The 14,647-nt window shown below is 38.6% G+C and overlaps 1 protein-coding gene across 5 annotated transcripts in view; it reads left to right on the plus strand.

The window, feature by feature from the left end:
• Positions 1 to 14,647, plus strand: part of LOC127573656 (serine/threonine-protein phosphatase 2A 56 kDa regulatory subunit gamma isoform) — a 119,144-nt gene that overhangs the window by 92,711 nt on the left and 11,786 nt on the right. For 2 of the 5 annotated variants that reach the window (XM_052022106.1, XM_052022271.1), the window contains 3 exons: positions 3,692 to 3,793; positions 9,386 to 9,458; positions 11,153 to 11,218. In XM_052022106.1, coding sequence (XP_051878066.1) covers positions 3,692 to 3,793; positions 9,386 to 9,458; positions 11,153 to 11,218 — 241 coding nt within the window. Of the gene's footprint in view, positions 1 to 3,691; positions 3,798 to 9,385; positions 9,459 to 11,152; positions 11,219 to 14,647 lie in introns of those variants that run through there. The other 3 variants (XM_052022192.1, XM_052022347.1, XM_052022425.1) reach the window with 2 other exon arrangements.

Below are 14,647 nucleotides of genomic sequence, written 5' to 3' on the forward strand. Positions count from 1 at the left end.
GTTCTGAAATTTTAAAATTAATTGCTTCACTCAGACTTTGGAAACATTCCAACTTCGTTTCAATGTTTCCCAACTCATTTTTGTTTGTCAGCCTTGCTTTGAGCATATTTGGTCTAACACAATCTTTGCCAGCCTCAACTTTCCAGTTTGCAGTGTCAACATTAACGGCCACAACTGTAACTTTCTCAAAACAAAGGCTTTCAATTTGGCAAGCCTTTCTCAGTCAGTTTTTAACTTTTTGAACATAATCCAACAAATTCAAATACATCTTTTCATTAACCCATTGTCCCCTTAGCAATTCTAAAGTTCCTCTAACTTGATGCCCAAACACAAGTTCAAAAGGACTGAATCCTAAGGATTCTTGTATTGACTCCCTCATTACAAACAAAAGTAAATGAATTCCTTCATCCCAATCCTTTGTCAATGGGCTAACAGAGTCCACAATCACCTTCGAAAAAGGGTCACCAAAGGCAGGAATAGGCTGTAAAGGAGCCACAGGGGGACTTTGATTAGGTTTACCTACCATCTCATCACTTCAGAGTGCTTTTTCTCCCATTTCAGTAAACTCAGGGTCCTTAGTCTGCTCCACTATAAATTCTTTCCTGGATAGAGACAAATCTTTATATTCAGACTCAATACAAGGGTTTTGATCCTCAAATGAAGACAAAGTCTCTGACAAGTGATCATAACTTGCATCCTGTTTAGGGCTGTCACAGGGAACAACATCAGGCTACACAGGACTATCTGCCTTGGCTAATTCTTTAGCCCTAGCTCGAGTCACTGCACAGGATGGATAAACATCCGAATCATTCTTGGACTTATTATTTGTTTGGTCATTAGCTATACCACAAGGACAATTTTTCCACCTGCAAGGTCATTCCCTAATAACAAAGAAACTCCTTCCACTAGTAAACTAGGTCATATCCCTATCTTAACAGATCCTTCTACTAACTATGATTTTAAAATTACCTTGTGCAGAGGTACAGACATGGTGTCACCTGTAATGCCTCACACTAAATTTGCCTCACCAGTAGCAGTCTCCTCACCAAAATTTAAAATACTAACAAGATTGGGAAGCCCCAGTATCTCTAAGGATTTTCACTGGCATGTGGGGTGACACATCATTCAGTGAGACAAAACCCTCTGACACAAAAGAATGGAACTCCTCCCTAACCTCATCCAACATTTCAACATTTACCTCTGGTAAGGACTGACCTTTAACAGCATGTCCTAAACCCTTACGACTTTTGGGTTTAACTACTTGAGGCAGTGCCAAATGCTTGTTTTCCTCTTTCTTTCCCTTCAAGAGGGAACAACTAGCTATCACATGACCAGGTTTCTTACAGTAAAAACAAGTACGTTCCGCAGGTTTCTTCAGCACTGGCTTCCAATCATCCACATAACTCTTTTGGAAAGTTTTAGTTTGTCCTACTCTAGATTTATGGGTTGAAGCACACTCATCTGCCAACCTAGCGGTTTCTTGCAAAGTTTCCACCTCCTTCTCATTTAGATATGTGGTTATTTCCACTGGGACACACTTTTTAAAGTCCTCCACTAAAATCAATTCTCTCAATTTATCATAATCCCCATCTATATTTTTAAACATGCACCATTGTTCAAAATGCACTCTTTTCATTAGCAAATTCCACGTACATCTGGTCTGCAGACTTCTTCAGATCCCTAAATTTCTGTCTAAGCTTTAAGTACAACTTGTTTTACCTTTACGTAATCAGCTGCCTCCCTAACAGACAAGGCAGAATAAGCTTGTTGAACTTTACCTTTAATCACACTGTGTAACATAAGAGCCCATCTGTCCCTTGGCCACTTTGAACTCTCAGCAACTTTTTCAAAATGTTGGAAATACTGATCAACCTGATCTTCAAGTAGAGGGACTAATCGAACCTCCCTACTGGCTATAAAACCATCATCAGAATCGGATCCAGTACTCCTTCGCTTCATTGCTAACTCATGCTGCCTCTGTCTCTCCTTTGTCCTCATCCTCCATCTTTTTCAGTTCTATCTGGGCATTTATCTTCCTTAGTTTGGCCTCAGCTTCTAACCTCTTTTGTTCCAACTCTAGCTTTCTTTGTTCTGCCTCAGCCTCTAACTTCATCTGCATTTGTTCTCATTCAGCCTCTATCTTTGCTATCTGCTCCTGAGCATCAGAAATCTCTGGTTTACTCCCAGGAAACTGTTTTAACACTTCCTCCCCAAACACCTTCAACTTCACATAATGGCCAGCTATCTGTCTCTGAATATCTGCCTTTTTCATAAACTGCTTCACTGTTTCAAGACTTTGATTTGTTGAGCATTGCTACAAAGCTACCTTTCTCAACCCGGACAATCTCTCAGGTTGGTGTTTTCATAAATGTATCAATATCCATTGCTGCTGGTTTCTGCACACAAGCCAATCGAAAAAACTTTTATCAGGCCAACCAACAATCAGTTGTCCAATAAACCCCAATTTGTTCAAACCCAGACCTCTTGTACCAGTCTTGAGTTTGATTTCAAACCACCCTCGTCAATCTTGGGATTGATCCTGGACGAGCCCCCAATTTTGTTACATACCAGCAACAATAGAAACACAGTCATGTATCACACAGTCATGTATAAGTGTTAGAAACTATTTTATTAATAAATACTTGTGGTAATAAGAAAAGCAAAGACGTTAGATGTTAAACATTAACCCCAAATCTAATAAGCTCAAAGTGTGTGTGTGGCAAATTCCCAAACCAAGTCTAGGAATAGTTCTCAAAGTTCATTTCAGCAAGTCATCAGGTGAAACATGAGCAAAGGCTTTTGCAAAACCACCATTGACTGAAGAGAAAATGTAGAGAGAAATTACAAAATCCACATGTTCCACGATGGAACCCATACAACACTTCGGGCTCCGATGATCTCCACTGCTTTGTTCCGAAGTATCTGCCACCCCGAAGGCATTTGATACGTGGCTGCCCACATAAATACCTGTTTCCCACTACAGGTTAACGACAAAGTGGACTCCACTTGATTGCTCCAAAAATCCATACGTGGATTGTAGTGACAGACACAGCTATTGTTCTTCGTCCATTGATACAGGACAGTCAGTCTCTCGCTCTCGCTCTCCTCACTGAGCAAAACAGCCAGTACATTGTTATCTTGCTGTCTTGATGACACCACACACACTACTACTCTGCTGTCCAGGTGCCTTAAAGGGACATTCACCAAATAGGAACCTGACTCGTAACACTTGGTTTTATTATAAAAGTTCTGTAATCAATGGCTATATATTTTTTATTTATACGTTCAGCTTGTTTCAGAAGCATGGTCCTGTTGCATTTATTGTTACTCTAACTGTATCCTCTTGGCTGAAAACTTGATGGGTAATTTTGACCTGGTGCAAAATTACAAACTGGATTGGTTATCAATTTTTACAAAGAAATATGTAGTTGGGTAGGAAGTAAAATGGGTAATTGATCTGATTCCAGCCAAGTGAATGGTTTAAATTTACCCTTTTCGTTCTTAATTTGGGTGTGATTTGGGAAGAGTTTACATTAAGATGTAAATCACTTTAGTTGGGAAGTGAGTACAAGCTTAAACTTTTGTTAATGGATGTGCAGATTAGATTAATTGCAAAATATAACTGATGTTTGTAATCACACTATATCAGTACAGTGTAACCAGACCTGACTTTAAAGTTTTATGAATATAGGACTATCCATGGATTAATTTACAATGCTTTGAAACTCTTTATGGAAATGAATCAGAAGCTTTTTGATGACTGCACTCAACAGTTCAAAGCAGAAAGGCAAAAGTAAGTCATCTATGTCTATCTAGGCATCTGTCAATTTTATTCTCACATAAAATTGTAAATGTATATTTGATGTTGTACTTGTGATAAGGGCCCAAATTTTGTGTATTTAGTACAGCAACAAAGGACAATTGAACAAGTGGAGAATGTCCAATCAGTAATCTAATTTTTTAAAAAATCAAATCTGACACTGGCGCTTGTACCAAACAGCTTGTATCCCATCACGGCAAATCGTAAAATTTAATTCTTATTTAGTAAATTAGAAACCTGCAGCAATAATAGTCTCAACCAGTTCACTTTTGTTAGTTTGATATGATTAGCTCAGTGCTACTGCTCCTTGCGCATGGGCCTTGCTCTTGTGATGGCTCAGCAGAAATTAGAATTTTTTATATATTTTTTTAATTGCTGTAAAACAGATGTGATAATTAAAGCTTCCATTGCGTAATTTACCCTTTTTTTTGCCAACTAAATTTTTATTACTATTAAGAAAGATTCAACATGTCTCTCAAACGTATAAAAGTTCTACATTAGGTGTCATTTCCACTCGGTTGTGCTTAGTCATAGTGTGGAAACAGGCCCAACACATTAATGCCATGCCAACCCATATGCTCTAATCCCATTTGCCTGCATTTGGCCCATATCCCTCTATACCTTTCCTATCCATGTCCCAGTCCAAATGTCTTTTAAACATTGTAATTGTACCTGCCCCTACCCCCTCCTCTGGCAGCTTGTTCCATATACCCAACACCCTCTGTGTGGGAGAAAAACTTGGCCCCGGGTCCCCTTCTAAATACTCACCCTGGGAAAAAGACTGACTCTCTACTCTTTCTGTGGCCCTCATAATTTTGTAAACTTCTGTAAGGTCACCCCTCAGCCTCCTATGCTCCAGGGAAAACAGTCCCAGTATATCCAATTGCTTTTTATAACTCATGCCCTGTAAATAGTTTCAGTACCCTCTAGCTTAATCACATCCTTTCTATACCATGGCGACCAGAACTGTACATATCACTCAAAGTGTGGCCTAAGTGCTCTCAAAAGAAAATCAATGTACTTAATTTGTACTTAATAAGCCTTCTAATTATTTTTCCCTCTGCTTCCAATAGTTTTGAAAACAACTGAGCAGAAGTTTTCTAGAAATTTCTTGTATATGTTGTTATTTCTGAAATACATTTTGAAATGAATTTTGATTTGTTTAAAATGCTTTAGAATTTATACAACATTAATGTGTTTTCTGATCTCATATTCTTATGATTTAAGATTTGAATATTTGAAAGTACTTAGCCCAATTTGATTTGCCTTTTTTCAGACAGAACATACCTGGACATTTTTGGGTAGTTGTTACTGTACTGTACTGGAACAGCTTTGCCAGAGATGTAGCTGGAAGACGTTAGCACCTTGGGCTGAAATTTGTCTGGTCCTAAAACCTCTTTAGCATTCTGTGTTCACAGCCATCTCTCTCTATCACAGAGAGTGAATATAATTAGTTGCGATCTTGTTCACAGAATGTAGACAACACTGGCAATGCCAGCATTTGTTGTCTAACTTAATTGCCCCTTGAACATAGGAGACAGTTGAGACATCGATAGTTTGGGTTTGGAGTCGCGTGTGGGTCAGAACGGTAGGCTTCTTTCCTTGAAAAATGTTATTGAGTGAGCTTTTTATCTTAAAATTTAATTTAAAAAATCATGAACCAACTTGAATTCCCTATCTGCCATTAGAGGATGCAAACTCAAGCCTCTGGTCATTAGTCCAGAACTCTGACTGCTGGTTCAGTAACTTAACTGCTCTGTTGCCATTCTTCTGTATCAGGGAGACTGCAGGCGAAAGCGGGGATGTAACTTCTATGCAGCATATTTGCTGAATGTAGTTGAAAATGTTGTTTGTCTTGTCTTTTGGGGGCTCAACCATTATTTAATGATGGGGATTGTTTTTGGAGGTCCCACCTCCTGTTAGCTAATTAATTATCTACTTCCATACATGTTTGGTCTGTTTTGTGATATCTTTTAACTTTATTGTATTCTTTGCCAGATTTGGCACTTCGTTTTTAGGTAAATTGTGTGTTCCTCTTGCATGCCTTCCTCCTCTGATTTGAACCATGGATGGTCCTTTTCGTGATGTTAATGGTAGAATGAGGGATAAACCCAGCCTTGAAATTAGACAGTAGTAGAATGCAACTGTGCAGCTGCAGATGGCTGTGGGATCTTATGGATCACTGGTTTTGAGCTGCCACATCAGTTCTGAAACTATCCTGTTTAGCATGGTGGAGTGTTAGCTCAGTGTAAAGATGAGACTGTCTTTATAAGAACCCTGCAGTGGTTGATTCACTGATATTGTCACCAGCACCTCCATGAATAGATGCATTTGGAATTGGTAGACTGGTGAGGACAACTTCAAGCAGGTTTTGTCTTGTTTCACATGCCATCTGTCACACATTCGGTCTGGTAGCTATATCTTGCATCAGTGGTGGTGCTAGTGACCCATACTTGGTGATGAATGTTGAAGTCTTCTACCTAGAGTATATTTTGTGCCTTGTTACATTAAGTATCCTGACTACATCCAGTGCTGCTTTCAACATTGAGCTGAGGTTAATAGTAGGTGTTGATCAGCAAAATATTTCCTTGCCCTTGGAGTCCAGATTTGGTATTAAGAAACCATTGCTTTCCTACTGTATAGCACTGCTGCTTGTTACCCCTGTGATAATCTGTATTTTTTCTGGAATCTAGTTTGGTAGTATTTTTCTTATTGTTGAAAATCAAAGTCTATCTTTCCTCTTTTTTAATCTTTCGCTGTCTATCTCTTGCCCTCCCCTTGCATTCCTTGCCCTCCCCTTGCATTTCTTCAACCTGTTTGCTGTAACTAATTGACAAGAAAGAATTGCAATTGCTGGAAATCTGAAATAGAAAATGTGGATATGTTCAGCAGATCAGAGCAAAAAAGCTATCACAGGTTGATGATCTGTCTTCTGAGTTTGATTTCATGTTTCTGGCATTGCAGTATTTTTGGCTTATTTTTCTCTCAACAGTGGTCAGTTCATTTTCCTTAGACTCTCTCCATTATTTTAAAGGCTGTCTCAGTAATGTTAAATATTTTGTTTGAAGTAATCTTTAAGCTCCGGATAGCATGTGTGTTGCATTTTGGAAGGCGTACAATAAGGTGTCCATCAAAAGAATTTGGGCATATCGCAGGAGGAACTGTGGCGACTTTTCCAAGCAAGTTGTGCTCTGGAATACAAGACCTGAAGAGGCAGTGGAAATAGATTCAATAATTATTTTTGGGACTATTGCATAATTACTTGAAGGGTAAACATTTGCACAGCTTTGTGAAAGACCAATTGACTACTAATTGAATAGCCAGCACAAGCACAGTGGACAGAATACTCCTTATGAGATGCATCATTTTGGTTCTATGCAAGAATTATTAGCTAGTTAATGGGAACTACGAAATACCCCAAATCAAATTACTATTTGCAAATGATATGGGTAGAAGTAGAATTTTTAGTTTGCAGGTAACAGTAAATAGTTTGGCAATGACAAAAGGGATTAAGATACTTTGAAGATAAATTAGTTCAATGTTGGTGGATTTAATTGTGATTTGTGAGGTAATGCTTTTTATGGGAGGAAAAAGAACAGGATACTGAGGGGTGTGGATAAAAAGTGAAACTTAGGAATTTGATTCCCTGAAAGCAACAGTAGGTATATAATAAAGCTGTACCTAAATTGTGGGTTGAATTTTAGGGAAAATAAATATGGCTACATTGCAGACAAGACAGACAAGATTGTTGGAAAAGTAAAATTTGCTTGTATTGATGCAGTCATTTGCAAACTTCAATGGGCATATTTATTTCTGGGTGGAGCACTTTTTATTCCTTATTTAAATGATATCTGTAAAGTACACTGTAGTTTGTTCTGTTCAAGGGATATAATGGGTTTACTTCATGGGGCCTGCTGCAGAAGCAGGTGAGTCTGGGATGGTAAATGGCAAGTCCTGCTCGTGGCCCGCTGGTGGGAGGAGGTCAGAATCTGGGAGCAGCCAAGATCGAGGTCAAAGATTCTGAAAGTGGGCAAAAGGGAGAACAAAAGCTGGAAGCAGCCATAAGGGAGGGCAAAGATCCAGGGAGTTGGGTGGAGCCTTCAATTTGCTCATTAAAATAATTTGGGCATTGCCTTATAAATGATAAAGGCTGAATGAAGATGTTTTGGATTTAATAAATAGCACCGTACAAGAGGTGGTAATGACAAATTTGTAGAAAACGTCATTAGAAAAAGGGTTTTCAAGCTTTTCCTTCTGAGACCACCAGCCATATTATAAAAATCCCCTCAGATACCCTAACAAGCTGCTCCTTCAACTAAACAGGTTTGTGCTATTATGTTGGCATGCACATACTGTGTGGTGAACTTGGCTGATCCAAGTCTAAATCCAGATCATGGGTGGAAAGTGAACAGTCAGTGGTCTAACTGAGATCAAGAATAGATTAACCAGTAAATGCAAACCTGAACAGTCATAGTAAGAAATAGATATGCACTGAGGACTCATTACTTTGAGCAATCCAAAGATAATTGAAGGAAGCTGTTCCCAGTAGTGATGTCTCAAGTATCAGAAAATACTGATGTAAAATTTGGGGCAAGAGGTGAGCAGCAAAGCTCTTTACTCAGAATGGTAAGGATCTGGAATTTCCTGCTTGTATGAGTGGTAGAGATGATCAGTACCTTCAAAATGGACTTGGAAAGAATAACTTGCAGGACTATAGGGGGGTGTGGGGGGAAGAGGGAGTAGAAAATGGGATAGGATGCTGCACTAGGATTTGGCGTAGACTTGATGGGCTGAATGACAACTTCTTGAGCTATAATAATCCTATAGTTCTAAGCTTTTGACCAACAGAAAAAGAGTGGATTAATCGTGAGTCTGAATATCTAGGCTGATGAAGAACTAAGCCTGGACTGTAGGGGGAAGAGGTTGGAGATCCAGAGGAATAAAAGATGAGGGACACAAGTCACGTGTGAAAGTCTTGTTCCAAATTCACTAACTGTAATATCTTTGGTTGATCCTTTGAAACCATAGACTCCTAGCTCAGATGCTGAGATGGACCATGATGCTGTGTGCAGCCATGTTATTGAAAGTACAAAGTGGGCAAAAAAAGTACATTTACGTAGCTGCTTCAGGCTAATGTTTAAAAAGAGCACTATCGTTATGAGGAGAAACTAAAGATATTGCAGCTCTTCAGGCTCTGAGCAGGCAGAGAGAAAATTGAGAACAGTTTTGTTAGTGGATACATGCAGAATCTCTGTCAGGAGCAATCTTGGCTTTTTATTATAAATTGGATAATTAGCAGGGAAAAATGAGCCAATTTTGGGTTATATTGACAAACCAGCATAAACATAACGATATACATGGTTGTCACATATTGTAAATATCTATGGTTCTGTTGTTTTCATGCACACTAATAGTTCTGCACAGGTGAACAATGTCACTGAAATTGTTGCTGTTTTAGTAGTTTTGATCTTACTCTAGCTGAGAAAATCTGTTCAATTTTTTTCATAATGTTGAATTGGCTTCTTTAATTGCCTTTTAAAACTTCCAATTTTTTGTGATGTTTAGGGAGAAAGCAAAATTGAAAGAACGTGAAGAGGCTTGGCTCAAAATAGAGAATCTAGCCAAAGCAAATCCACAGGTATGCTTATCATTGGAATAAATATTGTCAATGGACAGTATACTATGTACTGCAATAAATAAGATAGTAACTTCATTTTTTTTCTTTTGGTACAGAACAATTTTCATTATGTAGGCTGATTAAACTATAAGGACTAAGTATATACTGTACCTTGTTTCTAAAGAACAAATTCAAAAATGGAATTAATTGTACCGATACACTTTGTAAACTTGTATTGTTGGCTGATTTGCATTTGGCTTTGGAAGGAGTTATTTGTCATGTTTATAATATTGTACCTATTAACTTCAATACCAGCTATTCATACTGATCTGTTAGAATTGCATTTATTGATTACAGACTTGCTTTTTTCAGTTTAACCATAAAAACTGGCAATGTAATATATCATTAACATAAAGAGAAAAGTGTTAATATTTTCTCTCAACCAACACTGTGGTCATTATTAGTGTTGTTCAATTTGTCTGTTTTTGTTAGAATTGCTGGTGGTTCATAATTATTCATTTGGGAAAGTAAAGAAAACTCTTATGTCACCCAATTTCTATTGGAAAATCTATTTCAAATGTCCTTGCCTACATATAGTACCTGAAGTGACTATGCCCTGTCTTTACCATGTTGTAGCCTGGTAAATTTAATCTTTAACACAAACAGCAAGCCAGTTATTTAAATTGCATTTCCGCATCAAGGAAAATGCTGGGTTTGCAATAGTGTGATTTATATTGACCTTGAATAAGCATCAGAATAACTTTTTTTAAAAAAAAAGTTTAACAGTCTACAATGTGACAAACAAAAGTAATTTGATGTACACCTTTCCTCCCACTCAAAGAATATTAATTTCATGTTTATGGTGGGATTTACAGCCTTTTTCCATGCCAGCTTTTACTGGTGCCCTGCTAGTGTGTTCTGTCTAATTTTCTTTCTAATTTTCCAAAGATGGGTGTTTTGGGAAATATATAGAAGGCCACTGGAAAGACTATCATTTTGAGCCAGTGGTAATGACCCACATGTAATGGCTTTTAGTAGCTGCACACCTATCTTTGCTATTTCCTCCCATCTCTTCCGTAATTAGATTATTTACCTGATATGGCATTAAATTGCTGTGTCACTAGTTTAGCCTCTCCATAAAAAAACAATGCTGGCTTTCTAACTCCTTTTCTTTCTAGTTATCCTCCCCTGTCTCCTATCCTGCCTTGCTCCACTTATTTGTCCCATTCTCTATTCTCCCTTGATTTGAATAGTGCAATTGATTCTACTTGTACAATATCACAGGACATCCACCAGTAAATTTTACAGCTTATCAAATGATTGGGTGGCACAGTAGTTCCCTTGTCGTAATTGAGTAATACAGCCACGACTAATTATGTGAATGTTACTTTTCAAAGAAGCCCAAGCTGGCCAGCCAAGGCCAATCTCAAAGCATGGGTTTATGGGGCAAGTGGTTGGGGGGGGGGGGGGGGGGAGCCACTAAATTGGTATCAAATTTCAGTTTTTCTGGTGAAATAGAAAAGTATTATCCATTTGGGAAGACTCCTCTGATGTTGAGATTGAATTCCATTGTTGGAAAAAGTAGAGGAATATTTATTGTGTTCTTTTCCTATGCTTTGCCTGACCTGAGGTCATTTTTCCATAAATATTGACATATTTCCAAGACAAAATTGCTTTATTTTAACCAAACTTCATAAGTGACTTCCTTTCATCAGACACTGGGTTCCTTTCGAAACTGGCCATCCTGGGAACTGTCCATGTGCCCAGTCTCCAAAAACCAGGTAGGCAATTATGTCGAAATGCACAAACACTTAAAACTTTTAAAAATTTTATGTGATATTTAATTAGTACCCCCATTGAATAAATTAAATGCCTAGTCATGGAATAGAGAGAGCTCTCAAGAAAATTTAGCACCATTGCACATGACGCATGTACAATGCTGAATGCAGTTTTTGTTGAGCTCAAAGAAAATGCTATTTTAAGCAACTACCCCTTGAATCTCGTACAGTCCAAAAGTTGATTTGCAGAATAGGCAAGTTATAATTTTGTTCTAGTACCATAACCCTTTCCCTCTAGAATGTATTGTAATTGTCAGATTTCAAAATCTTTTGATTTGAACATTTTTAATTCAGTGATATTTGAATGTCTTTGTCCTTATTTCAGCTACATTTTGAAAAGCTTTTGTAACCATTGTTGGTTGACCATGATTAGATGAAAGGTTGGTAAATTTTGCACTTGCCTGTCATGCAACATTCAGTAACTGGAGTACAAAAGTGATAAATTTCCACTAAAAGCAGTAAATGCTGGGAATACTCAGCTGATCAGGCAGCATCTGAAGGAGAGAAAAACTGAGTTAACCTTGCAGGTTGATGACCTTGCGTCAGAACTAGCAGTTCTGTTACCAACAGAAAAAGCTGGTTGTCTGAAATTGTTGAATTCAGTATTGAGCCCTAAGGGTTGTAATGTGTCTAATCAGAAGTTGGGATGCTGTTTCTTGATCTTGCTTTGGGCTTTATTGGAACAGTGCAAGAGGCCAAAGGCACGGGTTGGAATTGGATGGAGAATTAAAGTGACAGGCAGAGTCACCCTTGCAAAAAGCCTCCACTCAGTCCACAATCTGTATTTGGTTTCCCCAATGTTGAGGAGACCACATTGTGAGCAAAGAATTGAATGTTACATTGAAAGAAGTACAAATGAATTCCTGCTCTGCCTCAAATGAACGTGTGGGTTCCTGGATCATGGAAGTGAAGAGGAAAGGGGCAGGTGTTGAATCTCCTGTAGTTTCTTGGAAGAGTGTTATTAGAAAGGGAGTGATTGTTGTTTGAGATGGAAGAGTGAGTCAGAAAGGGAACAATCCCTTCAGAATATTGGAGGAAAAGGTGATGGAACTGTCTGGTGATGGCCTTGCCTTGATGGTGGCACAAAAAAAATATGAGCTGGAGTAAGCTACTTAGCCCCTTCATCGTGGCTGATCTGCCCAGGTCTCGTTTCTTCTTCCGTGCCAATTCCCCATGGTCCTCAATTCCCTGAACTTTCAAAAGTTTATCTGTTTCCTCTTTAAATACCCCCAATGATCTAGCCTCCACAACCCTTCAGGGTAGAGAATGCCAGAGATTCAGCACCCTCTATTAGAAGGTTCCTACCCACCTCAGTCAAATGACTTCTTCCTAATCTTGTTTCTATGTCCCCTCCATTTGAGATTCATCCACAGGTCTCAAGATCTACCCTGTTGTTCCCCTTCAGGATCCTGTGTTTCAATAAGATCTCCCTTCATTCTTCTGAATTCCAAAGTATATGGATGCAATTTATTCAGCCACTTGAAATAGGACAACATTCTCATCCCAGGAATTAGCCTAGTGAATCTCTTTCAGACTACCTCCGATGCTAGCGTACCTTTTCAAATAAGGGGACCAAAACTGCACAGTATTCCAGGTGTGGCCTCTCTAGTACCCTGTAATTATAACCATCATGGCAGAAACGCTCTACTCTGTCCCCTTTCATTGGCCTCTCTCTCATCAAGACTGAGAGGATGCAGAACTCGTATTTCATTATCTTTTGGTCTTTTTGATCTTGCACCCTTTTGATGATTCTTCCCCTTCATGATTTTTCTCTCTCCATCTTGGGACAGGTTAGCAACCAATACCATTCAAAGTCCACAAACTTCTATAGTTATCTTGATTGCACCTTCTATCCTGCTTCACGTCGGAACCACATTCTATTCTCTCAGTTTCTCCAGCTTCACCATATCTATTCTAGCTACATTACTTTTCACACCAGATGAATCTTCCAAGATGTCTAACTTTATCCTTTAAAATAGTCTTCCATTTCCTGAATATCTGTTCTCCCCTCTTTTTTTTCCCAAGTGGGATACCTGTTGTTCACGCCTTCCATGCCACCAGCCTCCATATTTATTGGATCATCCTTAGTCATTTCTACCACCTTCAAAATGATGCCACTACACCGAGATACATCTCCCCTCCCCTTTCAGCATTTCAAAGGGACAATTCCTTTACAAATCCTTGACTCAGTTTTCCATCTCCTTGAGCACTCAGTCCTCTTCTCACAACACTCTCTCATGCAACCACAAGAGATGTCCTTTTTCCATCTTGCCATCTAAGGCCCTTGACACTCCTTCCAATTGAAGCGCTGATTCATTTGTCCTGCATTCTATGCTCACAGTATGGTCTTCTCTACATGGGGAAACCAAACAGTGATGGGTGACCACTTTGAGCATCTCTGACTACAAGGGTGACCTGGAGTTTCCATTTTCCTGTCATTTTAATTTTCCAATGCACTCACACTCTTGATCCCCTCTGTCTTTGAATTCTTACATTGTTCCAACAGAGCCCAAAGTGAGCTCAAGGAACAGCATCTTGTATTTAGACTAGGCACACTATAACCCACAGTAGTTGACATTGATCAACAATTTCTGATGAGCTTTTCTGGTTTGTATCAGAATTGACCAGTGCTGATGAGTCATCAACCTGTAACATCATTCTTGTGTCCACAGATGCTGCCTGACCTGCTGGGTGTTTCCAGCCTTCTCTTTCACAATTACAACTGTTTCTATATCTCTGTTCAGCATTTATTTCTTCTCTCCTGTAATGTCACTCATCTCATATTTTACATCTTCTCTAGAAAGGTCATCAGCACTTTAAAGCCTTTACCAACCTCTCACAGCCAGCAACCCCATTTGTGTCATTCAGTCTCTTGGGCTCCGCCATGTCAGACTTTGTTCTCTCCACCCCTCCCTCTTCTGCAACTTAAAATATGCTTGTTTTCTATTTTTTTTTCCCCTTGTTCTCATGAAAAGTCATCAATGGAAACATTAACTCTGTTTCTCTCTTTACAGATTGTGTTTAATCTGCTGAGTATTCCCAGCACTTCTGTTTTTATTTCAGATTTCCACCATCTGCAGATTTTTTTTTGGCTACTTGATAAATTTGCACTGTGGCATAGTGTTCATACCTGTTCACTTAAAATCACATTTTCATTTAAGGTTAATTCCATTTTTAGCACTAAAATTATTTCAAACAACAGGAATAGGGTGTATTCCTTGTAAATCTTTAACTGCCAAGTAGCAGTTAACCTGATAAGGTAAGTTAGATTTTGATCTCCTAGTGCCAGTCCTAATTGGAGGATGTTTTGTAATGAGCTACCATATTTATTGAATGTTTAAAAGCAAAGGAGTTTTCATTAATTTGTACCTT

The sequence above is a fragment of the Pristis pectinata genome, chromosome 1, assembly GCF_009764475.1.
Source record: "Pristis pectinata isolate sPriPec2 chromosome 1, sPriPec2.1.pri, whole genome shotgun sequence".
NCBI lineage: Eukaryota > Metazoa > Chordata > Chondrichthyes > Rhinopristiformes > Pristidae > Pristis > Pristis pectinata.